Below are 27,678 nucleotides of genomic sequence, written 5' to 3' on the forward strand. Positions count from 1 at the left end.
CAACTCCCACAGCTACCTAGAATACACCTCATCCCACCCACCTTCCTGAAAAAATGGCATCCCCTATTCCCAATTCCCTCGCCTCTGCCACGTCAGTTCCCAGTATGAGGCATTCCACTCCCGGACATCCCAGATGTCTGCATTTCTCAAGGACTGCAACATCCCCCCGTAGTGGTCGAAAACGCCCTCTACCACGTCTCCCGCATTTCCCACAACTAATCCCTCACACGTCCTCCCCGCAATAACAACCAAAACAGGATTCCCCCCCATCCTCACGTACTACCCCACCAACCTCTGAATCCAACACATCATCCTCCAGCACTTCCACCATCCGCAATCTGACCCCACTACCAAAGACATTTTTCCCTCCCCACCCTTATCTGCTTTCCAGAGGGACCACTCTCTCTGTGACTCCCTTGTCCACTCCACACTCCCCACCAGCCCCACCGCACCCAGCACTTTTCCCTGCAACCGCAGGAAGTGCTACACCTGCCCCTACACCTCACCCCTCACCCCCATCCCAGGCCCCAAGAAGACTTTCCACATCAAACAGATGTTCACCTGCACATCTGTCAATGTGGCATACTGCATCCACTGTTACTAATGAGGCCCCCTGTACATCGGGGAAACCAAGCGGAGGCTTGGGGACCACTTTGTGGAGCACCTACGCTCAGTTCACAACAAACAACTGCACCTCCCAGTTGCGAACCATTTCAACTCCCCCTCCCATTCTTTAGATGACATGTCCATCCTGGGCCTCCTGCAGTGCCACAATGATGCCACCTGAATATTGCAAGAACAGCAGCTCATATGTTGCTTGGGAGCCCTGCAGCCCAATGGTATCAATGTGGAATTCACAAGCTTCAAAATATCCCCTCCCCCCCAACGCATCCCAAAACCAGCCCAGCTCGTCCCCACCTCCCTAACCTGTCCTTCCTCCCACCTCAAGCCCCACCCCCACCTCCTACCCACTAACCTCATCCTGCCCCCTTGACCTGTCTGTCCTCCCTGAACTGACCTATCCCTCCCTAACTCCACACATACACTGGCTCCATCCCCGTCTCTTTGATCTGTCTGTCTCCTCTCCACCTACCTTCTCCTTTATCCATCATCTATCCACCTCCCCATCTCTCCCTATTTATCTCAGAATCCGCCTCCCCTCCCCCTTTTCTGAAGTAGGGTCTAAACCTGAAACATCAGCTTTCCTGCTCCTCTGATGCTACTTGGCCTGCTGTGTTCATCCAGCTCTACACCTTGTTATCTCAGATTCTCCAGCATCTGCAGTTCCTACTATCTCTGAAACAAGTTTTGCTGTAGTTTTATAGAATTTTATTCAAGCTACAGTTGGAATATTGCATACAGTTGTGGTCACCACACAGCCAGAAGCATAGGGACACCTTGGAGAAGGTACAGAAAAGGTTTACCAGGATGTTGCCTGGTATGAGGGATTTTAGCAATGAAGAAAGGTTGGATAGACTGGGCTTCTCTTCACTGGAATGTAGGAGATTAAGTGGTGACCTAATAGAAGTTTATAAGATTGTGTATGGCATGGAGAGAGCGGAAAGTATGAGGCTATTTTTCCGAGGCTGGATGGGTGAATTACTAGGGAACACATTTTCAATGTGCAAGGGGGGAAGTTTAAATTAGATGTGCAAGGCACATTTTTCACACAAAGGGTGGTGAGTGCCTGAAATGTGCTGCCAGCAGAGGTGGTGGAAGCAGACACATTAGCAGCATTCTAGAAACACCTGGACGAATATATGAATAGGACGTGAATAGAGGGATACGGATCCTGTAAGTGAAGACTGTTTGAATATGGAACAGCAAAATATGGCAGTGCAGGCTTGGAGGGCTGAAGGGCTTTTCCTGTGCTGTATTGTTCTTTGTTCTAAGCTCCTCCACCTCCAATCATATGCCCATAGGCCCAGGAAAGTTCAGTCCATATTATTAGCCCTGATTGGAAGACATATTTGACAGAGACAGTAGGAACTGCAGATGCTGGAGAATCTGAGATAACAAGGTGCAGAGCTGGATGAACACAGCAGGCCAAGCAGCATCAGAGGAGCAGGAAAGCTGGCATTTCGGGCATAGACACTTGGCAAGAAAAAAATTTTAAGCGTATCTGACATTTCTATTTTCTTCCAGCAGAGGGCTCACTCCAGACAAGAGCTCACAATCCATCGCAAATCCTGAAATTCCATGTCGCAACGAATGCCTATACACGACACTTAGCAATAGCAAATAAATTGTAACAGGGCAAATCCATGCTTGGAGTTCTAAAGCACTGGAAATTAAAAGTGCATGAAATTCTAATATGGTTTTATCATTCATGGATGACTAGAGGTTTGGCCAGCAATTACAACCTGCCAGTAAATGCACTGGAATAGGTGGTGGTGTGCAGCCATCTCCAACTGCTTCAGTACTTGGAGTGTAGGGACACCCCTACCTGCTGTCAAGAAGAGTTCTAAGATTTTGACTGCGCAACTGAGAAGGAATAGCAATCTAGATCCAATTCAGGATAGTATATGGCATAGAAAAAAACGCAGGTGACAGCGTTCATATATGTATATGCTGCGCTTGCAGTCAAGGTAGAAAAGGTTCTGGGTCTGGCAGGTGTTGTCAGAAATGTCTTAGTTAATTGCTGAAGTGCACCTTATAGATGATACAAACTGCTGCCACTGTGTATTGGTGTTGGAGGGAGTGAATGTTGATGGTGATGGATAAGAGTGTCAATCAAACAGGCTGCGTGGTCCTAAATACTGGTCCAGCTTCTTGAGTGTTGTTACATCTATCACACTCTTAATTTGCACCTCATAGGTCATGGACAGGTATTGTCACAAAGTGAGTTAGTGTCTGCAGAATTCCTGATTTTATTTTAATTCACTCATAAGATTTGAACATTGCTGTCTGGGATAGTATTTATTCCCCATTCCTGTTGTCCTTGAAAAGGTGGTGACGGCGAGTTGTCTTCTTGAATCACTGTAGTTCATGTGCAGTATGTAGAACCACAATGCAGGCAATTAAGGCAGGAAGCCCAGGATTTTTAAAAAGGAAACAATTAAATTCTAATTCCTACCCAATCACACTAGTTCATTGAATATTTCTTGTTTGTGATTGTACAAATTTTGTGTCTATCCAATTGCTTAAGGGCCTTCCACCACCAGTTGAATGCACAATAACTTCAAACTTTCACATGCGCTTTGGTGACCAAACTCTATTGTTTATTATTTCTTTCCAAGCTACAACCCATATCATGATCAATTAAATGATTAAATTTTGATTGGTTGAGGCTGAGCAATGCTTATTACCAGTTGGTTTAAATGACACAGTTCATCTATAATTAGTTTTTAATAGGATCAAAAGTCACACACCACCAGGTTGTAGTCAAATGGGTTTATTTGAAGTCACAAGTTTTTGGAATGCAGCCCCATCATCAGGTGAAGTTTTAGCACTTTTTAATGAAAGAAGGAGGCATTTGCAATCAGGATCCAAAGACTGATATCGTTGAGCTCATGTTTCAATTCTCATTTAAATTAGTGATGAAGGGACAGCGGTCTGAAAGCTTGTGATTTCAAATAAGGTGTCGGACTGTAACCTGGTGTCATGTGACTTTTGACCTTGTCCACCACCGGCATCTCCACATCATTGGTTCTTAATAAGCATTGGGTGATGTCAGCTTCCATTATCTCCTGACTGGTTCCTTAACTTGTCAACTTGTCAATTATCTATAAGTCCATCATCTTTGCTAAATTTGTTATTGTCACTTTACTAAGTTAAGAGGATGGCTTAACATTATTTTTTGCTCTTCATTAATGAAAGATGGAGGCATTTGCAGTCAGGACCCAAAGATAGATATCCTTGCGCTCATGTTTCAATCCTCATTTAAGAATTGGTGAAGGTCCCATTAATCAGACACTGACTTATCATTTGCTTTTATTTTTTAAGAGACATTTTCTGCAAGTTTGGGGTTTGTCCTCTACATTCAGCATCAGGTTGTGAGAGTATGTCTGGAAATGCATGTAGAATTTTAGAAGAAGTGCCCAAGCAAGTGCATTTAAAGACCCAAAGCAATATTTTGAAGTAGCGAGTTTTGAGAAGATTTGTAGCTCAGGTTGAGTTTCTGGATGTGAGTTTGCTCGTTGAGCTGGAAAGTTAGTTTTCAGACGTTTCGTCACCATTCTAGGTAACATCAGTGAGCCTCCGGTGAAGCGCTGGTGTTATGTCCCACTTTCTATTTATCTGTTTAGATTTCCTTGGGTTGGTGATGTCATTTCCTGCATTGGTGGTATTTTGAAGTGTCTGCATCAGTGATTTATGATTTCAGACTGATTGCAGAGATTTAAACTGTACATTTCAGTTCATTCCAACAAAGATATGAATTTGAGTAGAGATACTAGGAACTGCCGATGCTAGAGAATCTGAGATATTATTTTTAATAGTCTGTTCCAAATACATCTTGTCAAAAAAGTTTGAAGTGAAAGTTTTGGAGAAGTTAAAAAAGGTTTGATGTCTGCAGTAAAAGTTCCAGTGAATTACTAAGATTGACCTTGAATGTAACATTATATCTCACTTTGAACAAGTTATTATTGAGGTCTCTTATTTATGGTGATTGGACAAACTTTGACATTTTGCAAGGGTGTCAGAGGCTGAGAAGCGACCTGATAGTCAGTCTTTTTCCAAGGATGTAATTATCACGTGCTAGGAGATATAGGTTGAATGTGAGAAGAGGTAAGTTTAAAAGGGATGTGCATGACAAGTTTTTTTACACAGAAGATGATGGGTACCTGATACCCACTGCCAGGGAAGGTGGTGGAAGCAGATATGATAACGACGTGAACAGGTGCGGAATAGAGGGATATGGACTATGTGCAGGCAGATGGGATTAATTTAGAATGACATAATGGTCATGGAGACATAGTGGGCCAGAGGGCCTGTTTCTGTGCTGTACCATTCTATGTTCTATGGATTCTGTCATCTGTAGGCATGGGTGATGTCTTCCACACCACTGAAGCTCCAATGATCATCATGATGTTGTTTTTCTTCAGAACGTGATGCAGCCTTAGAGATCGCCAAAGGAAGGTCTAACATGCCATGACTATACACAGGGTGACTTCTGGATGATAAGGCATACCCATTGAAAATATGGCTTATGGCACCATTTCAGAGGGCCTCCACTGAGGTGCAGGAACTCTACAATATCACTCATGCAGCAATGCACCAAGTGGTACAGATGGCAACTGGAGTACTTCAATTCAAGATTATTTAGAGGTATCAATGATCAAAGCACTGGCACATGGTCAATAACATTCGCTCCCGAGACCAAAAAGATGTCCTCATTATCAAAGCAATGACCAGTGCAGATAACTGTTGAACTGATGACTCGCTCATCCCTCTCCTTGATGTCAGTTAAATGCCATTCTTGACCTTTTCTTTATAAATAACGGTCAGGATGTGGGGACAAGAGTGTGTTACATAAAGTACTGGTTCTGAAAGTGTTAATGTTAGAAACTGCATTAAGCTCTACACAATTTGCTGATATACATTGTGCATGGGGAAAATAGGAGAACAGTTCTAGAACTTGAAGGGACAGAAGTGTCATTCTCTGTCTCCCAAAAGTCTTACTAAGAATGTCCAACTAGTTTGCCAAACTTACATCCAATGGCAATCAAGCAATAAAATGCATTTTAAAGAGTTAAAAATATATTTTAATTTAAAGAAAGGGAGTTTTGAAATAGCATGATATGGCTGATGTTATATTTTTATTTCAAAATCTAAGAAATCAAAATTCTGTAATCCCAAGGTAAATTAATAATAGTTAAGATAAAACTTGGAGAAGTAAACATAATGCTTTTTAATTCTTTTGCTGTTACCTTTCCTTGTTAAAACCGACGAACAGTTGTTCCTACCATTTTAAACCAAATAGGTCCTTGCACCCAGTCAAGGAAAGTGGAAAGGTGGCAGCATCTCTCTACCCACAAATACTACTGTGAGTTACTGTAGATATTAAACTAAAATTTTTGAAGTTCTGAAGGAGGGTCACTGGACCCGAAACATTGATTCTGCTTTCTCTCCTCTGATGCTGCCAGACCTGCTGAGCTTTTCCAGAAATTTCTGTTTCTATTCACCTTAAATTTGTTGAGTTAGCTAAAATGAAATTAAATGAATGAAATAAGAAAATAAAAACATATGAAACTTGGTGATGACTTAAGGTTTAGAAAGATTATTGATTTTTATAGTTTTTATGTTGGCTGTATTTATTTACAACGTCTTATAACAACAGTAATGGACTGAACTGCCCAGTAAATACGGAAAAGCAGAAGATTAAATTAAAGCAAACACAGTGAATCAGTTGTAATAACGTGGACTATATTTTAGATGAATTAATAATTGTCATGGACTCTCGCTGTGTAAAAATCATACAGTTCATTGGATGACATATAAGTGCTGAACAGTGAAGACAAGGTAAAGTTTTACATGTTCGTTCATTAAAACCATTTTTAAATCAATAGGCATTTTTGCAAGGAGATACAATCAAGTCTTGATGTGTTAATTGATGGAACTGACATGGAAAACATGACAGTCATAGAGTTATTCAGCATGGAAACAGACTCTTCGGTCTACCTGACCAGCGCCAATCAATATTCTGAACTGATCTAGTCCCATTTGCCAGCATTTGGTCCATGTTGCTCTAAAGCCTTCCTTTTCATATACCCTTCCAGTTGCCTTTTAAATGTTGTAATCGTGCACACTTCCACCACTTCCCCTGGTAGCCCGTTCCATGTATGCATCACTCTGTGCATGAAAAAGTTGTCCTTTAGATCCCTTATAAATCTTTCCCAACTCATCTTAAACCTATGCTTTCTCGTTTTGGGCTCGCCTATGCTGGGAAAAAGGACCTTGAATATTCACCCTATCCAACCCCTCACAATTTTATAAGCCTCTATAAGGTCACCCTTTGCATGTGACACTCCAGGGGAAAACAGTCCCAGCCTATTCAGCCTCTCCCTATAGCTCAAACTTTTTGACTGTGGCAACATCCTTGTAAATCTTTTCTGAGCCCTTTCAAGTTTCACAACATATTTCCTCTAGCAGGGAGACCAGAATTGCACTGAATATTCTAAAAGTGGCCTCACCGATGTCCATGTTTGTAATATTTGCCAGTTGTCAAACTGACTATTTTCGACAGACTGGATAATATCAAGAGTGTAAAAGCATTGCTTCTTTGGATGGAAAGCATATAATGCAACTTGCCTCACAGGAGCAATTTAGCTAGCTGAGTTGGGGGGTTAATTAATTAATGAGGAGAAGTTCTTACTGAATGGGCTGATCAACAGCCAAGTCCACTTGTGACTGTAAAAGTTTTGCAGCATTTTGATTGTATATTTTGCTTTAATAAAGAGAATTGGGTATGTTGTTGAAACTGTCTTGAGTTTTTGATATCCAGAGTAACCCCAGAGAACCAAGGAAAATGTGAATAAAAGTCTACAGTTACTCGCTGTAGAATTCCCAGCTATTGTAGTCTTAATGAAAACAGAAGTTCCTGGGAAAGCTCAGCAGATGTGGCAGCATCTGTAAAGAAAAAAATCGGAGTTAACGTCTCAGGTCCGGTGACCCTCTCTCAGAAGTGTAGTCTTAATATTTATAAGGCTGGTCCAGTAAGTTTCTCATGAATCGTAAACCCTAGGAGGCAGATGATGTAGGAATTAAGCGATGGCAATGCCATTGAATGTTCTTTTTCCGCAAAACTATCCCTATATTCTGATTTTCTGATGAAGGGTCTAGGCGCGAAACGTCAGCTTTCCTGCTCCTAAGATGCTGCTTGGCCTGCTGTGTTCATCCAGATCTACACCTTGTTAGCCCTATATTCCAATTGGTATTTAGAAATCTGTTAATTTCTAAATATCCTCGAAGGCTGAGCTTCCTCTCGGGTAAAGAACTGGGATTTTGAATTGCGACCATCACCTTACAAGTCTTGACAAACAGCGCCAGTCTGCGCGTTGAACCTTTCAAATGTAAAACCTCATGTGACTCAGGTTTATGTTAAATGTAACGCTTTGTGCACACCCAGGCGGTAAAATCAATGCAAATCATTCCCACGGCCAAGCCCCGCTCCTCGGCCACTCACTCACTCCCACGTCGAGCTGCGCTCCGCTCGCTCCGCCTCTCCGACCCTCCGAGTGGCACCATCCCATTGGGCCGCGTGACCAACCAATAGGAAACGGGCAGCTCAGGGAAGGCCGTCGAATGGGAAGAGAGACGTGTCTCCGTCCGACTCGCGCAGGCGCGACGGCCCGAGGATATACCCGTTAGAGAGCGCGAGCAAAGCGTTTTCCAGGTGGAGGGCGGTTAGAGAGCGCGAGGTAGAGTCTCCGAGGTGGGGGAGGGGGGGGGAAAAAGACACCGCTTGAGCTCCTCTGGGATTAGGACCGCACTGAGCTCGAATGGAGCTGAAGAAAGCGTCGTCGTTGCTGCTGCTCCTCCTCTTCGCGCAGCTCGCCCTGACTGCGCTGGCCCAGGATGAGACGGGTAAGCACCGTTCCGGTGGTATTCACGGATCCCAACCTGTGCGTCCGTCGCCTCCCTCCCCCAACCCCCGAATGCTTGCAAACTCTCCGGCGATCGGTTCTTTTTTAGATCGTTTTCGCGCTCGCTCCCGTTCCCCAAATCCACCGTCGCGACAACCCTTGAAGTTGTCCGAGCTCGATGATGAAGACCTCCAAAGAGAGGGGAAAAAAACACGACCTTTTGCGCTGGCGCAGGCAAAGTCGAGAGTTTGTTCTACGTGTGTCTTGAGACCAGAATTTTACGTGTTATGCCGGCTGAACGATGCTGATGGACTCAGTTGTGTATATATACAAAGAGACTGCTTTGTATTCGGTTTAGTTGCACGTTTGCTGAACAAGCAAAATACAAGTTAACTTGCGCTAACGACGGGACCAACATCAGGAGATAGTAGGAACTGCAGATGCTGGAGAATCTGAGATAACAAGGTGTAGAGCTGGGTGAACGCAGCAGGCCGAGCAGCATCAGAAGAGCAGAAAGGCTGACGTTTCGGGCCTAGACCCTGCTTCATAAATGACCCTTCTTTCCTGAAGAAGGGTCTAGGCCTGAAACGTCAACTTTCCTGCTCCTCTGATGCTACTTGGCCTGCTGTGTTCATCCAGCTCCACACCTTGTTATCTCGGACCAACGTTAGGATTTGCAATCTGTCCACTGTGACTTGTTAGGATTGAAGATAACGTACACGTGGAACAAGTTCGTGCGCTTAAGCACTTGATATTAGTATGAAATATTGTTAGCATCTGGTTTCAACGTTGTACTAAATTTTTAAAAATCCGTGGATGCTGGGAATCTGAAATAAGAACATAAGATGCTAGAGGAACTCAGTGGGTCTGGCAATATCTGTGGGGAGAAAACAGATAACACTTCTCATCCAGCGACTCTTCAGAACTGATTGTAGCTAGGGAAAGGTTGGTATGCTTGCGGAGCATGGGATGAGGGGGAGGATAAACGTCTGGAGATGTTCCCATAGAGGGAACAGCAGCACTTGACTAGACAAAGGAATGAGTAAAGATCAGTCTGGAAGAATTGGTAGCTGCTAATGGGGTCCATTAGTGGCTGACGGTTGATGAAAAGGTCTAGTATGTGGGGTTTGGGAGGTGAAGGACATGGAGGAAGGTGATCAGACCCTTTGTATTTTTTTCAGCTCTTTGCAAATGGTTACCTTGATTCAGCAGTGTTCAAGATCAGGTCTAGGTATTTTGATCAAATCAAAGGTAATTAAAATTCTGGAGAGCCCCTTGGATGTAGTGGTTAAAGATGTTGGCTCCCTTTTTTTTTCAGGAATCTGGTTTTAGGTTAAGAAAAAAGAGCCAAAGTCTGCAGATGCTGGAAATCAGAAATGAGAACACAAATTGCTAGAAAATCTCAGAAGGGTTACTGGACCTGAAATATTAATTCTGCTTGCTCTCTATTGCTGATGCTGCCTGGCCAGCTGTGTTCCTCCAGCTCCACACTGTTAACTGGGGTTTCTTAAATTTGCTTTTCAAAACCATTATTTTGTGCTTTTAACAAGCAAAGTTCATGCATACACTGTGAGAAATTTATTCAAAATGTAAACCAATTTTCTTACCAAAGAGTTGATGGGTGACAAGCAGCAAAAAATGAGTTAACAGAGAAATTGCCAGAGGAATCCAACAGGTCTATCAGCATCGTTGGAAGAAAAAAGTTCAAGTCCAGTGCTTCAGAACTAAATAGGATTAGTTGTGTATTAATGTGACATTGGCTATCTTGTGCAGACGGTAAACAATTGTGTCCTTTTTGAGAATATTTTGGTCCCTTTAAAAGTTGAGATAAAGAATGTTTTATACACATTTGCTGGCATGTTTGAAGGTAGGCATTGTACTTTGGAAATGGATTGTTAAATGTAAAACAAATTGCCAATAGATCATTTAAAAAGCTTAATATTTAAATGAGCAGATTGGACACATGTAAAAGCTGAAAAATGCCACATACAGAATTGTGGATCTGGATATCCAAAATAAAAGCAAATTTGCTGAAGATACTTAGCAGGTCAAGCAATGTCTGTGGAGAGAAAGCAAGAGTCAGATCCAGTAATCTAACTTCAGCAATTTCCGTTTTTATCTGACTTCCGTTTTTGAATTCCTTTCTGAGATTTCATGGCCACAGAATAGTGGAAAATCTTCAGACTAGATTTCAAATTTAGATGATAAACTGTTGGGGACTTTGCTATTTTAAACTTTTTTCAGTTTTTTTTTGTCCAAACTGTACCAGAGACACAGATTCTCCAGCATCTGCAGCTCCTACTGAGACAACAAGGTGTAGAGCTAGATGAACACAGCAGGCCAAGCAGCCTCATAGGAGTGGGAAAGCTGATGTTTCGGGCCTAGAACCGAAATGTCGGCTTTCCTGCTCCTATGATGCTTCTTAGCCTCCTGTGTTCATCCAGCTCTACACCTTGTACCAGAGACAGTGCTGCTTTCAGCTCCAAGCTCTAATTTTTACTGGCAAACAGGTCCTGCAAAGGTCTAGTATTCTCCAGCAACTGCACAAAGCTCTTAAGTGTACTAAACACACCTCAGTGTAAAGGCTTCTGTTAGGTGACAGTTGTTGAGATCCTTCAAAGTCCCTTTTTTTTGTAAATAGGTGAACCGTGGTGTGCACAGCCTTTTTGGACACTCCAGTTTCAAGCAAATTGCTGTTCATTCATGTCTAATCTTGTCCATGTTCTTATTTGCATAATTCATAAATATATCGATTTTTCAACATTCATTCAATGAAGAATACAGTAAGGAGGGAATACCAAATGCAGCACCACACATACCTAAAAATGAGATGTCAGCCCAGTAATGCTGCAGCACAGGATTATATGCATGCCATATAATGGTTGCAGTATGCAATTGATCAAGCTTTGTAAGCCTGAAACCAACAGATTGAAGTTTTACAGTACTCTCACATTCCGCCTTTAACGATGGTGGGCAATTAAACAACTAGCAGATTAGAAATACTGAAATACCTCCATTTTCAACAATTCAAGAGACAGGCACATCTCTGCAACAGATGAGACCAAATCCTTTGTATCCATCTTCAGTTAGGAGTGGCACATAGCTGATCAATTTATAACTCCTGAATTTCTAGCTAGGGGCTAGTCTTCAACTGAACCGTTTCAGCCCATGTGATGCCAACAGATGCCTGAAGGCACTGAGTATGGCAAAGTCTGCAGACCATGATAATGATCCCGTGGAAATTCTGAAGACTTAATATTCCAGAACTAGCTGCACCCAGTCAAATGACTCCAATACAGATACAACACTGCCATCTCCCTGACAATGTGGAAAATTGGACAAGAACTCCAGGGCAATCAAGCAGAACAAATCCAACTTTGCCACCCTATCATTCTGCACTTGACAATAGATGTCAACAGTGTTATCAAGCAGTACGTGCAAAAGAATAATCTGCCTGCTGATGTTCTGTTTGGGTTGCGCAAGTGTGTTCCAGTCCTTGACTCATTCACAGATTTGGTCCAGTGGACAAAAGAGCTGAAAACTTTGAGGTGAGAATGGCAGTCCTGGACATCAAGACAGCAGTTGACCAAGTATGGTGTCAGAACTCCATGTAAAACAAGTGAACGTGAATCATGGAAAACTCTCCATTGGTTAGAATCCTATCAAGCATAGAGATTGTGGTTGTTGGAGGGTAATCCGTTCGGCTGTAGGTTATCTGTGCAGAAGTGCCTCATTAGTGTCTGAGGCCCATGCATCCTAAACTGGTTCATCAATGATCTTTCCTCCATCATGAGGTCAAAAGTGGGAATGTTTTCCATCTGCAGCAAACAGTGTTCAGAATCATTCATGACTCCTCAGACTGAAGCAGCCCATGTGCATATGCAGCAAAAATCTGGATAATGCCTAGGCTTGGGCTGAAGTGGCGGTAGCACTTGTGAGACAATGATCATCTCCAACAATCTGAACATTCTGTGGTTTTTTTTGTGCGATGTTCAGTGGCATGACCATTCAAGGATTTCCCCCACTGCAATGGCTGTATGCTACCATTGATCAGAAAATGAACTGGACCAGCCATATGTATGTGCATTGACACAAAAACAAGTCACCGCGTAAGAATTCTACAACTCCCCTCCTGTCTCTACAGTACGTGCCTACCATTTACAAGGCTCAAGTCTGGAGTAAGATGTAATGCTTTCCATTTGTGCCTGGATAAGTGCAGCTCCTATAATCCTTCCATTCAGACACCCAATCCACAACCTTCCATGTTCACTCTCTGCTGCTAGCATGCAATAGCAGAAGTATGTACCACCTACATGATGCAGTACAATAACTCGCCAAGCTGCTGTCAACGCCAATATCTTCAAGTTCATTTCAAATCCCCTGCCACGTACAGTTAGAACAGTAGTGCAGTTTCTTTTCAGTCTGAGTCAAAGTCCCTGGAACTCTGACCAATTTGGACTACAGGATTTCAAGCAGTAGCTCGCCTCTTCTCTAGGACAATTGGGAATGGACAATAAATCCAGTGTAACCTATGTCTCTCAAATGAATAATTTTTACAAAACTTTGCCTCCCATTGCAGCACTATGGATGCCTGTAGACTTAATGATCTTCTGCAATTATACAAAAGTTCTAACCAGCACACAATCACTACCACTGAACTGCTCATTGTACATTAATCACTGTTGGCCAAAGTTCAAAAATGTACAGAGGCAGTAATTACTTGCAAAGAACTCAGCCAGTACATTTCTTTTAATGAATGTGCAAGTTAATCTCTTGCTAAACGCTTTGCCTGTGCTGACCTGCAAATAGAGTTATACAAAGTTTGGAGGATGTGGAAGTAATAGTGCATGATAATGCGTACTGAGTAGCAAATTGGTATTGACTTACATGTGATGTGGTATGTCATCTTGGAGTATTTACTTTTATCTACTTGTAGTTGTCTGGTATGGTTAACATAGCATTTGCCTATTTTTAATTCCACTTGCTGGCTGTAGTGAATCATCATTTTTAAACTTCTGCAGTCCACGTGATGAAGATATTCCTACAGTGCCATTAGGTCAAAATCCTGAACTCTTTACCCAGTAACATCGAAAAGAGAGCGGTGTTAAAGGGAGTTACTTTTTTACTTTTGTTTCTGTGCACCTGCTGTTATTTTCCTTCTGTAAGTGATTGAATTTAGGAAGGTCATGTAGAAATTACTTGGAGTGAGTTGTGCAGGTGAGTGGCTCCTGGTAAGGATACAATATTCTGTTCTAGGTGTGACTAATGCATAGAGACTTTTCCCCTTGGTTTTCCATTGAGCTCAATTGTCACCATCTATGCCATTTAAAGCCTGTAATTAACTACTTTGCCAGGATGCATATTTAAAGTTTTCGCAAAGATCTGTAGCTCGGTGGATGAGGTTGTTGACTTACTGAGCTGGCTTGTTTGTGTTCAGACGTTTCATCACCATGTTAGGTGACATCATCAAGCATAGCAACGAAACATCTCGGGGTGTACACTTTTCCTAACCCTAGTGTTTTGACTCTAGATATTCATAAGCATTTTGTTTCTCAGTGTTGTCAGATAAGTGAACTGGGATAACTTGACTAGAGAAATTTCTAATTCTGAAACACAAGTCTTCAGCACTCAGGTTGAGATCAGGGTTGATGGTTTTAGTTTATCCAGTATGTTTTGTCATGTAAATGGAATAGGTGGAACCCCAGATTATGATGATGGAGAGGTTGAGATGATGACAAATCATCCAGTCAGCACTTTTGACTGAAGTTGTGAATGTTTTCTGCCTCAGTCTTTGCAAATGTTTGAGGGTGGAGAGAATTTTATGGAGCTACCTCCTAATTAATTAATTGTCCCACTGCCATTCCCAGTTACCAAAATATATCAGGACTGGAAAGTGAGCTAAGAACATATAATGGAGAAAAGTCGGGCATTCAGTTATTGTCTGCTCTGCCATTCAGTGAGATTCATGATTGATAATCTTGTTTACTTTCCTACCTTATCCCTTTAACCTTTGATTTCTTTACTAGCTAAAAATGTTCATCTCAGCCTTGAAGATACTTAGACAACAAAATGTGAGGCTGGATGAACACAGCAGGCCAAGCAGCATCTCAGGAGCACAAAAGCTGACGTTTCGGGCCTAGACCCTTCATCAGAGAGGGGGATGGGGTGAGGGTTCTGGAATAAATAGGGAGAGAGGGGGAGGCGGACCGAAGATGGAGAGAAAAGATGGGTGGGGAGGTAGGGAGGGGATAGGTCAGTCCAGGGAAGACGGACAGGTCAAGGAGGTGGGATTAGGTTAGTAGGTAGATGGGGGTGCGGCTTGGGGTGGGAGGAAGGGATGGGTGAGAGGAAGAACAGGTTAGGGAGGCGGAAACAGGTTGGACTGGTTTTGGGATGCAGTGGGTGGAGGGGAAGAGCTGGGCTGGTTGTGTGGTGCAGTGGGGGGAGGAGACAAACTGGGCTTGTTTAGGGATGCAGTTGGGGAAGGGGAGATTTTGAAACTGGTGAAGTCCACATTGATACCATATGGCTGCAGGGTTCCCAGGCGGAATATGAGTTGCTGTTCCTGCAACCTTCGGGTGGCATCATTGTGGCACTGCAGGAGGTCCATGATGGACATGTCATCTAAAGAATGGGAGGGGGAGTGGAAATGGTTTGCGACTGGGAGGTGCAGTAGTTTGTTGCGAACTGAGCGGAGGTGTTCTGCAAAGCGGTCTCCAAGCCTCCGCTTGGTTTCCCCAATGTAGAGGAAGCCACACCGAGTACAGTGGATGCAGTATACCACATTGGCAGATGTGCAGGTGAACCTCTGCTTAATGTAGAATGTCATCTTGGGGCCTGGGATAGGGGTGAGGGAGGAGGTGTGGGGGCAAGTGTAGCATTTCCTGCGGTTGCAGGGGAAGGTGCCGGGTGTGGTGGGATTGGAGGGCAGTGTGGAGTGAACAAGGGAGCCACTGAGAGAGCGGTCTCTCCGGAAAGCCGACAGGGGTGGGGATGGAAAAATGTCTTGGGTGGTGGGGTCGGATTGTAGATGGCAGAAGTGTCGGAGGATGATGCGTTGTATCCGGAGGTTGGTGGGGTGGTGTGTGTGAACGAGGGGGATCCTCTTTGGGCGGTTGTGGCGGGGGCGGGGTGTGAGGGACGTGTTGCGGGAAATACGGGAGACGCGGTCGAGGGCGTTGAGACTTCTGCCATCTACAATCCGACCCCACCACCCAAGACGTTTTTCCATCCCTACCCCTGTCGGCTTTCCGGAGACCGCTTTGCAGAACACCTCCGCTCAGTTAGCAACAAACTACTGCACCTCCCAGTCGCAAACCATTTCCACTCCCCCTCCCATTCTTTAGATGACATGTCCGTCATGGGCCTCCTGCAGTGCCACCATGATGCCACCCGAAGGTTGCAGGAACAGCAACTCATATTCCGCCTGGGAACCCTGCAGCCTAATGGTATCAATGTGGACTTCACCAGTTTCAAAATCTCCCCTTCTCCAAGTGCATCCCTAAACCAGCCCAGTTCGTCCCCTCCCCCCACTGCACCACACAACCAACCCAGCTCTTCCCCTCCACCCACTGCATCCCAAAACCAGTCCAACCTGTCTCTGCCTCCCTAACCTGTTCTTCCTCTCACCCATCCCTTCCTCCCACCCCAAGCCCGACCCCCATCTACCTACTAACTTCATCCCACCTCCTTGACCTGTCCGTCTTCCCTGGACTGACCTATCCCCTCCCTACCTCCCCACCTATACTCTCTCCACCTATCTTCTTTTCTCTCCATCTTCGGTCCGCCTCCCCCTCTCTCTCCCTATTTTTTCCAGAACCCTCACCCCATCCCCCTCTCTGATGAAGGGTCTAGGCCCGAAACGTCAGCTTTTGTGCTGCTGAGATGCTGCTTGGCCTGCTGTGTACATCCAGCCTCACATTTTGTTGTCTTGGATTCTCCAGCATCTGCAGTTCCCATTACCCTTGAAGATACTTAACCATCTAACTCAGCAGTTCTCTGTGATTTTTTTTTTAAATCCAGAAATTCACTACCTTCCAAGAAATTCCTCCTCTTATCTGTCCTCCATGTGCAACCTCTTATTTGGAATTAAGCCGTCTAGTCCTAGATTCTTCCACGAGGGGCAGGAACATTTTCACATCTACCTGTTCCCCAAGATTGTTGTGTTCTTCTATGAAGTCACCTGTCAGGCATTCTATTGAAATGGCAACAAGTACAGGCCTGTCTACTCAACCTCTCCTCATAAGACGTTAATCCAGGCACGGTGGCTCAGTTGTTAGCACTGCCGCCTCGCAGCGCCAGGGACCCGCGTTCAATTCCAGCTTCAGGTAACTGTCTGTGGTGAGTTTGCACATTCTCCCCGTGTCTGCGTGGGTTTTCTCCAGGTGCTCCGGTTTCCTCCCACAGCCCAAAGATGTGCAGACTAGGTGGATTGGCCATACTAAATTGCCCGTAGTGTTCAGGGATGTGTGGGTTGTAGGGGGGTGGGTGTGGACTTGTTGGGCCGAAGGGCCTGTTTCCACACCGTAGAGAATCTAACCTATGCTAATCTGCAGACCTGGTGTCAGTCTAGTGAATATGCCCTGACCTGCCTTTAGTATCCTGTTTAGGAGTTTAACTGTATTCCCAGTGTTAGAGGTATGGCCTGACGAGTGCCTTGTATTAGATTACATCAGATGTGTGTCATATGTAGCAAAACCTCTGTACTTTTAATATTCAGTTCTCTGAAATAAAGGCCAGCATTCAATTTGCTCTCCCAATAACCTGCTGAATTTAGATACTAGCTTTTTGTGCTTCATTGACAAAGACTCCCAAATCTCTCTTCCATTGATCTATTGATCTGTTTGTCGATCTCCCCCAAGCTGTGGGTTGCGGCTCAGTGAGATCACAAGTCAAGATTTTTAACAATACAGGCTTTGGGGCAGCAATGCTTTGTTTTGTTTTCTTTTTAAAAGAAAACAAAACAATCAGCTTCTTCAGCACCACCTGTACTGCCTAGGAGATAAACTAAGGTATGTGCTGAGCTGTGAACCTCCAGATTATATGTTGGAATGCAAACTACTGATGGCCTGAAAGGCATTCTGAATGCCCAGCTTTGAATTGCTGACCTTGAGCTAGTCATGCCTAAATCAGGTGCTACTGTGTTTAAAAACCAAAAGAACTACAGGTACTGTAAATCAAACAGAAGCAGAAATTACTGGCAAAGCTCAGCAGCTCTGGCAGCATCTGTGGAGAGAAATCAGTTAAAGTTTTGGGTCAAGTGCCCCTTGTTCTTAGGAACGGTCACTTGATCTGAAACATAACTCTGATTTCTCTCCACAAATGCTGAGCTTTTCCAGCCAATTTCTGTTCTTGTACTGCTGAGTTACTCTGGAGTTAGTGTTGAAGTTAATAATCAATATAGGGTAATTGGTGTTTACTCCCCAGGCACCCTTCACCTTAATGTTTATTTTTTCTTTGGCATAGTGGAGATGCATTCTTAGAAATCAGATCTTGCTGGAAGATATGATGCTGAGGGTATGTCTGTTGGAATGGTAACTTGTGGAGTAGTCATCTTTTGGAATGGGTCCTTTTAATATGTAGTAGGACTTCTAGACGAACTGACGAGACCAGATGTGCTTTCTATTGTGTTTGCTCCCTTGACTTTTCTTGAGGCCTGTATCTTTTCTTGTATAGAGCTACAAGCGGTGCAGTTAAGATTCATTCACATTGCAGTGTGTCTGAATTATGTGGCCCAAAATGGGTTATCATTGTCGGTTTTCTGAGCTGAAGGAAGTTTACCCAAATCTTGCAGTGATCTGATTTTTTTGGAGTTTTAAAATTGAATTCAAACTTTCTGTCTGCAGTAGTGGGTTTTGAATCTGTCTTCAGGTTACCAGAACCAGTAAACATTTTCATGATGCCACCGTATTTGTCAGTGGGTGTCTAAACTGGGAAAACTTCAGTTTGGAAATGGAAGGAAGAGTAATAGCACCTACAACTCATTGACCCTGCATTGCCATTCCATAAGATTTTGGCTAATGTGGTTGTGTCTTTGGCTTCACTTCCCTGCCTGGTGCCGTAATGCTTGATTTTCCTTGTAGATCAAAAATCTGTCTCCTTGCTTATTTCCATAGAATCCTTGCAGTGTGGAACAAGCCATTTGGTCAAACAAGCCTGCACTGACCCTTCGAAGAGCAATCCAGCCCCCTACCCTTTCCTGTACCCCTGCTTTTCCCATGGCTAACGCACCTCACCTACACATTCCTGGACACTGTAGACAATTTAGATGGCCAATCCACCTAACTTGCCTATCTTTAGACAGTGGGAGGAAACCGGAACATCCAGTGGAAGCCCACACAGACAGACCACGAGAAGAACATCCAGACTCTACACGGATGTTGCCGAAGGCTGGAATTGAACTTGGGTCACTGCTAACCACTGAGCCACAGTGCCGCCTGCTTTTTCTTTTTGAAGTACGGAATTACAAATGATGCAGTCGGAGAATGATGTTGTCTTTTTGTCTCTATCTCAAATGGCAGATTCCTTTTTTAGTTTTAAACTGTCCCATAACTTTAGATTCCACCACCCCTCAATGCGAAATTCACCACGTTCGATCACTCTTATCTGAAAGACCCTTGTTACAATTGAAGCCCTGTATCAATGAACATGGCCATGTATGTTACCCCTTCTAAAATGGGCAGTTCTTTTGATTCCAGGACACTATTCTAAGGAACCTGTCCAAATACACTCTGAACTTGCCCACCGAGATTTTCTTTTACATTTTTTTTTCATCCAGTCTACTTTGAAGACAAAAATCAGTGGGATGATGCAACATTCCTCGTGTCCACTTTCTTGCTGGTCCTTGTCTTCTCTTGTTCGCTCGCTTTCTGGCTCCACCCCGGTAACCCGTGATTCCCCTACTGATCAAGATTCTATCTATGCCTGTGGAAATGTAGAACAGTAGTTGGGCCTCAGTGCATTAAATCCCTAATCTACCAGATACCCCAGCAGAAGTACTTTGCATATGATCTCATACCAGTCTTCATGTTATTTACAGAAAGCTCAACAAAATATTTATTCCTGTACCTCTAGACAGCCATTGCTTAAAAGCTATGATTGAATATGCTCTAGTTCAGGTTCCTGTTTGTTGTAATAACCTGTTTGACTTATCCTACCCAACTGACCATCAAATCCCCTATTTCGAACTTGTATTACTTAGTGGTTGAGGATTAGCTGTATTGCAAAAAGTTGAGACCTGAAAGCAGTGGATAGCAAATTGATTTATACAACAGTCACTTGATTGTGGGTATTAACATTTACCATCTACTCTTACAGTGGACTAAGGAATATTTCTTGAACTAATTCTCCCTTGCCCTCTTTCAACTGTGCCTATGATTTCATCGTACAGCAAGCTCTTGACCTGACGTGTATGTGTCAGGAGTATGATGGTTGAATACGCAGACCTCTTCAATGTAAAAACACTCACTAATAAATGTAAAGCAGGGGTTATACACATCGCAGTTATAATCCATTAATGACTTGTGCTATAAATAAAGTAACTTTGCCTTAAATAAAACCTACCTGCAGAGAGTTTTCTGACCTTCAACTAACTAGTCTAACATTGTCCAGATTGGGATATTACAATAAACTTGTGTTTTAAGGTATATCATTCTAGTTGGTTTACGATGAGCACTGGTTCATAAGGTGCCAGTTAAAACATGGTTTCAGGATCATTAAGTATGATAGCATATATTGTGTGTATTTGAAAAGAAACATAGTTAACGACTAGCAATTTTTATTTAAATATTCAGATTGATCATTATTTTAGGCAAAAAGCAGGGAAATATTTAAAATGCCTATTTAGTATCCTTGTGTTTTCACTGTTTCTAGAATCTGATGGAGAAGGCGATAGTGATAGTGATGAGGAAGAGGAGGACGACGATGAAGAGGACGAAGATGACACTGTCAAGGAAGAAAATGGCGTTTGGATTTTGACGGATGCAAATTATGATTCCTTTATTGCAGACAAGGAAATTGTGCTAATTGAATTTCATGCCCCTTGGTATGTAATACTTTAATGAAATTTATGATTATTGATGCAAAGAAATGAGTGAGTCTTTGACTATAAAGTTAGTTCAAGAATTCTTCCACACAGGGCATTCATTAAAGAAGTGAGGGTCTAGGCCCGAAACGTCAGCCTTCCTGCTCCTCTGATGCTGCTAGGCCTGCTGTATTCATCCAACTCTATACCTTGTTATCTCTACATAATTCAGCCCATTGTGTTTGTGCCTTCTGTCTGATGCAGATATCTCATGAGTTCCATTTACTCTGCTCCTTGTCTAAAGCACTTGTAAATGGTTTCTTTTGGTCATTACTATTGAAACTATTTTTCTGACAGTTTAATCAATATACTCAGTAGTTTTTCAGTCCACATTTTTCTTTCTGCTCTGTGATTTAGGCAGTTAAAAGCACAGATTCCTCGTAGAAGCATATTTTGATGATAAGAAGGGCAAGACCCAAGTATTAAATATTCCTGCAAACAGTTGTCAGAAAAGATCAAGAAAGAGGGTTTAACTGGTGCTGGTGAAAGAGGACATCTGAGGGTTCAAGGGCAGAAATCCAGAGCTAAAGAACAAAATAGTTATGTTGCTGGATATACTCTATATACCACCAACTGGTGGGGAAAAATGTAGAGGAAAAAATCTGCAGTAAAATTGGCTGCTAACATTTATATAGTTGTAATTAGGGACTTCTGATTATCCAAATACAGGCTGAAGATATTGATAGTGAGGGGCACATGTTCTTAGGTTGTCGTAGGAAATTATTCTGTAAATGTTGTGTCCTGACCAAAACAAAAGGATGCATTCTTGGACGTGGCTGTTAGAAATGAGGTGTGTCAAGTGTAATGCAGGAATATTTTGGGGCACGCTGGTCGTTATATCATCGGGTTTAGAATGACACTGGAGAATGAACTGACTTTTCTTACTCTGGAATGTTTTCAATGGGACAAGAACAGAATTGAGCAGATAAAAGGAAAAATAGTGCTGATTAGGGATCAAAAAGGGGATTTTCAAATGGATGCAGGGAACGTGATTAAAATATTAAATTTAATACTGCCAAAGGAAGTAAATGCTCTCCAGTCCATGATAACAAGAGGAAATTGTCACTAATTCAAATTGAAGTATCAGACTGTTGGGGGTGGGTGCGGTGGTGGGGAGAGAGAATGGAAGGGAAGAGGGAAATTGTAGGGCACTGACTGTCATCTTGCAGTCCTCCATAAACTAAGGAGGTTCTAGAAGACTGGAGAATGGGAAGCATACCTTAGTTCAATAGAGATTGTAAAGATAAGCTCAGTAGTTGTGTTCATTTTAACATCAGTGGTGGGGAAGCTTCTGAAAACAATTATTCAGGATAGAATTAGTGGTTTCATGGAAGAAGGTGATTTGAGAGCAAGTATGGATCCCTAGGGAAATCATATTTGACTAATTTGGAGGTTTTTTTATCAGGTAACAAAGATTGAGGGTAGGTCTGTGGTGTATATGGAGTTTCAAAAGGCCTTCAGTACAGTGGTACGCAACAGGATTGTGTGAGAAGTCTTGTAGCTCATGGAATAAAAGGGGCAATAGAAACCTCGGCAATGGTCAATCAGGGTTTCTTGGACTGCAGGAAGGTATGTTGTAGTTCACCAGGATTGAAATTGACACCTTTCTTTTCCTACAGCACGCCATTTCAGAATTGCAAATGTTAATGAAGCTTGGAAGCATCATAAACTATGAGGAAGCAGAGCTTGGGCAAGTTGGAGTGGGAAGATAGGTGGCTGGTGAAGCTTAGTGCAGTGTGGTGAGATGCTGTGTTTTGATGTTTGTAAAGATCACTTCCCTTTTATTTCTAATTTTGGATCGAAATAGTAAAATAACTGGTTTAAAAGGCAAGTATTGCTACATTATTTTAAAAGTAAATTCCATTTGCCAGTTTCTAATAGGTCTGAAATGATGCTCGGTTATCGGTGGCCAAGGCCTTCTGCCCTCCAACAATTGTGATTGGTTTTTCCAGGTAGCTGGATAGCTTGTGGGTGTGAATGCTTGTTTGAGGAAGAATCCTGGGGGCAAGGGGTGCGTGCTGGAAAGATCTGTAGCCTAAAATCAGTCCATTTATTTCCTCTTCTAACAGTAGCTCTATGGTATGACTTTTAATTAAGTCAGAGCCCTTTATTATGAACTAATAATCCTCTGCCTCTTGAAATCAAATGTAAGAACTTGGAGATGGAAGATCGAGAAGTCAGAATCAGCGAAAAGGTTATCTCTGCAAGTGCTGTGGACGGGGGCCATTAAACTCCGTGGCACCCATTTTTATTGCCTATCTGTCTGTGCGCATCTGTACGTGTAGGGGAGTTTCCTAAGTAGGTTAGTATTTTAACTGATATAGTTATGGTTAATAATTGTTATCTGGAGTTACAGATGTTACTGACAAATAGTACCTTATCAACCAGAGCCCAAAAGACAGGTAGATTGAAGAATTTTGCATACTTTTAAAAAAATTTAGCTCTGACAATTCCAAGAAGAGCAGTGCTTGCTTTTACTACATGGTATCCTGGAATAGGAAGGATGTGGACAGACCAAATTAGCTAGTGCATGCAGGAGCAGACAGACCTAGGTCTATACTTGCATGGTGCTTTGAAGATGGCAGGACAAGTGAAGAGAGCTGTTAATAAAGAACACAGTATACTGGGCTTTATTAATAATAAGACCAAGAAAGTGACAATGAACTTGTATTAAACACTTTTATACTCTCATTGAGGTCTCATATGTACAGCCTGAGTGGTACACTGTGGGAGCTATGTGAGCACATTGAAGAGCTTGCAGAAGAAATTTAAAAGAAGGGTTCCAAGGTTGAAAAGCTTCACTTATGAGGATAGGTTGGTTTTCCTTGCAGCAAAGAAGAGTAGGAGAACATGCGATAGAACCTTCAACATCAGAAGAGGCTGGATAGGTTAGATTGAGAGACTGTTCCTGCTCTCTCAAAAAAAAATATAGTGACTGAGGGGGCCACAGGTTTATATTGATTTGCAAAGCAGCAGACTTAATGAATGTGGTTTAAATGTGAAATGCACTTCCTGAAAGTGTGTTAGAGACAAGTTCTTTTGAACCTTTCAAGATGTCATTGGATAATTGTTTGTTTACATGTGCAAGGCTATGGAAAAAGGCAGAAGAATGGCCCAAGTTATGCTGCTGACTTGGAGAGGTGATGAATCTGATGGCCTCCTGAGCCATGGCATTTGTGATTCTGTAACTTTGCACACTTGTAATAAACCTCCCATATAGTGTTTGCTCTAATCAGCACATCTGTAGTGTCAGAACCCTTGTACCCTTGATGATGATTTTTTTTGACGTGCATTTATAGGCTTTGACATCCTTTCTGAATAATATTATATCCTGAGGGATAACCAGTGATCTGTAAAGTTTACATAGATTCCTATTGTATTCTGAATTCTGTTTACAAAATGTAGAACGTCAAGGCTTTTTGACAGCTGTATCAACTTGACACACCACCTTCTCACACTGTTTATTTGTGCGACTAGGTTTCTATTCCTAAACCGCACTTCAAAAATTTAACCAGTCCTCCCTATTAAAATGTGTTAGGTCACTTCTCTGCATTAAATTTTGTTGCCACCTCCTTGGTGAGTTTTTATAAAAATGGCTTTTCTGTGTAATTAGTGAAGCTTGAAATTGACGACATTAGAAAATAAATTGTTTAGGAAAACCACAGGAAGTGCTACATCTGCCCCCACACCACCTCCCTCACCCCCATCCCAGGCCTCAAGATGACTTTTCACATCAAGCAGATGTTCACCTGCACATCTGTCACTGTGGTATACGGCATCTGCAGTACCCATTGTGGCCTCCTCTACATCGGGAAAGCAAAGCGGAGGCTTGGGGACCATTTTGCAGAACGCCTACACTTGGTTCACAATAAACAACTGTATCTCCCAGTCGTGAACCATTTCAACTCCCTCTCCCATTCCTCAGGCGACATGTCCATCCTGGGCCTCCTGCCGTGCCACAACGATGCCACCCAAAGGTTGCAGGAACAGCAACTCATATTCTGCTTTGATACCACTGGGCTGCAGGGTTCCCATGTGGATTTCACAAGCTTCAAAATCTCCCCTCCCCCTACTGCATCCCAAAACCAACCCAGCTCATCCCTGCCTCCCTAACCTGTTCTTCCTCTCAGCTATCCCCACCTCAAGCCGCACCCCCAGTTCCTACCTACTAACCTCATTCCCCCTGTCCGTCTCCCCAGACTGACCTATCCCCTTCCTGCGTCCCCACCTACACTCGCCTCTGCTGGCTCTGTCGCCGCCTCTTTAACTTGTCTGCCTCCTCTCCACCTATCTTCTCCTCCGTCTGTCTTCGATCCGCCTCTCCCTCTCTCCCTATTTATTTCAGAACCCTCTTCCCCCTCCCCCATTTCTGATGAAGGGTCTAGACCCGAAACGTCAGCTTTTATGCTCCTAAGATGCTGCTTGGCCTGCTGTGTTCTTCCAGCTCTATACTTTGTTATCAAGAATTTTTAAACTGTTTTGAAGCTTCAACTGATCCACGGCTCAGCGGATAGCTTTGCAGACTGAGTCAGAGCGTTGTGGCTTAACACTCTCACTGCAAAGACTCAAACACAAACATCTAGACTGCTTTTTCCAGTGCAGTACTGAGGAAGGGCTGCCATGTTTCAGATGAAACACAGAACCATGTGTGAGAAATCCCATAGTACTAGTTGAAAAACAAAGTTTGTTCCAGATTTCTTGGCCTACGTTTATCCCTTGATCACAAATAAAACAGACTATCTTGCCAGTATCACTTTTTCACCTTGCTGAGTATAAGTTGTGTTTCTTACATTACAATAGCATCTACACTTTTAAAATATACTTATACTTATTACACTGTGTAACACTGGGGCACCCAAGTTCTAAAAGATGCTACGTAAAAGACAGTTTTCAGAATTAATATTTCAAAATATCTCATTGGAATGTTCTATGTATGTATTGAATTTTGCAAAGGTACCTTGCTTATGATATGTCATTAATCTCTTGAACTCTTCAAACATTTGATCTGTAGGTGTGAACATTGTAAGCAGTTTGCGGCAGCATACGAAAAGATTGCCAGTGAACTAAAAGAACATGATCCTCCTATCCATGTTGCCAAAGTTGATGGTTCATCACAATCTGGCCTGGGCATGAGGTTTGATATTGGTATATACCCCACATTCAAAATTATAAAAAATGGAGAACCAATTCACTACAAAGGACAAGTCTCAAAGGATGGTAAGTAAGAATTTTTTTACTCTCTTTTTCTAAGTAAATATTGAGGATTTTAATGAGTGCATCAAATTTTTTTGCAATGGGCTGAATCCTTCATAAATTGATCAATCAAATTTATTTATCCTAGAATTTAACTGTGCAATTGCTGTAGCCTTGCTTGCTTTGTTCACGGTGAACAAAGTATAAAGTGCTACTGTTTTCCAAGCAGAGAGGTTTACATTTTATTGAATGTTTTAAACATCTCAGCCAGTTGGATGAGGGATGATAACCCTCCGGAAATCCTGCAGGTTGATCTCTGTAATGTGAGCATGTCGTACCCAGTTATGAGTTCTACAAATGTTAGTGTGTTTTTGTTTATAAACATATACTCTCCAGTAGTTAGTTTTTTGCTTGTGTCCTGCCAGCAGTTATTATGCATAAATTTAAAGAACCAGATGTCATTTCATCCACCAGAAGGTAGTGGGAAGTTAATTCATACAACCTTTCATGTTAGAATGATTCATCATGGCCATTCAGTCCATCATGTCTACTCTGGCTCTTCAGTAGAGCTGTCCAATTGTGCTCATCCCATTTTACCCTTTTACCCCAATTGTTTTGTTTTTGTTTTGAAATTGATGCTTTTTATCCAGTTCACTTACGATTATTGCCATTTAATCTGCTTCCAGCATGCTTTAATGCATTCCATCCTAAACTCCTCAACTCCTGTGCTTATTTTAGAAAGCATCCATGCATCGTCTAATTATTTTACAGATTTTTAATTTTTCTGAATGAAAGGACGGGAGAGTAGCAGTAAACAAATTATTTACTCCACGATTACTCGGTGATTTTTGTTTGCCCCATCAAACAATCGTTCCTTAAGGATGGCGAATCCTTGGACTATACGCTGGTTGGAGTCAGACCTGGCAGATAGGATGATGGTTGTGGGTCAGGTCATCATAGCTCCAGAACATCGCTGCAGATGTTCCTCAAGTTAAGCTGTAGGCCCAACCATCTACAGCTGCTGCATCAATGACATGTCTTCCATCATAAAAGGACAAGGAGGTAGGCAGAGATAGCAGGCTTGCCTCGTTAGTTAAGGATGAAATTAAATCTATGGCACTGAATGACATAGGGTCAGAGAATGTGGAGTCTGTGTGGGTGGAGGTGAGGAATGACAAAGGCAAGAAAACCATAATGGGAGTTATCTACAGACCTCCTAACGGTGATCAGGACCAGGGGTGCAAGATGCACTGGGACATAGATAGGGCATGTCAGAAAAGCAAGGTCACGGTGATCATGGGGGACTTCAATATGCAGGTGGACTGGGTGAATAATGTTGCCGGTGGATCCAAAGAAAGGGAATTCATGGAATGTTTACAGGATGGCTTTTTGGAACAGCTTGTGATGGAGCCCACCAGGGAGCAGGCTATTCTGGACTTAGTGCTATGTAATGAGCCTGACTTTATAAAAGATCTTGGGAACATTTAGGAGGCAGCGATCATAAAATGGTAGAGTTCAGTCTGCAGTCTGAAAGAGAGAAGGCAAAGTCGGATATAATGGTGTTACAGTTAAATAAAGGTATTTACAGGGGTGTGGGAGAGGAACTGACGAAAATCGACTGGAAGTAGAGCCTAGCGGGAAAGATAGTAGAGCAGCAATGGCAGGAGTTTCTGGGTGTAATTGAGGACACAGTCCAGAGGTTCATTCCAAAGAAAAGAAAGATTATCCAGGGGCGGATTAGACAGCCATTGCTCACAAATGAAGTCAGGAAATTTATCAAAGAAAAAGAGACAGCCTATTAAGTGGCCAAGAGCAATGGGAAATCAGAAGATTGTTTTTGTAGCCTTCCCAAACAGAGGATAACAAAGCGAAATAAGG

The 27,678-nt window shown here is 42.8% G+C and overlaps 1 protein-coding gene across 1 annotated transcript in view; it reads left to right on the plus strand.

The window, feature by feature from the left end:
- The first annotated feature begins 8,321 nt into the window (after positions 1 to 8,321).
- pdia4 (protein disulfide isomerase family A, member 4) overlaps positions 8,322 to 27,678 on the plus strand; it is a 35,601-nt gene continuing 16,244 nt past the window's right edge. Inside the window, exons 1-3 of the mRNA XM_048522287.2 lie at positions 8,322 to 8,526; positions 20,397 to 20,568; positions 25,619 to 25,824. Of these exons, the coding sequence (XP_048378244.1) occupies positions 8,442 to 8,526; positions 20,397 to 20,568; positions 25,619 to 25,824 (463 nt within the window). The 5' untranslated portion in view covers positions 8,322 to 8,441. The remainder of the gene's footprint in view (positions 8,527 to 20,396; positions 20,569 to 25,618; positions 25,825 to 27,678) is intronic.

The sequence above is a fragment of the Stegostoma tigrinum genome, chromosome 2 (genome assembly GCF_030684315.1).
Source record: "Stegostoma tigrinum isolate sSteTig4 chromosome 2, sSteTig4.hap1, whole genome shotgun sequence".
Classification (NCBI taxonomy): Eukaryota; Metazoa; Chordata; class Chondrichthyes; order Orectolobiformes; family Stegostomatidae; genus Stegostoma; species Stegostoma tigrinum.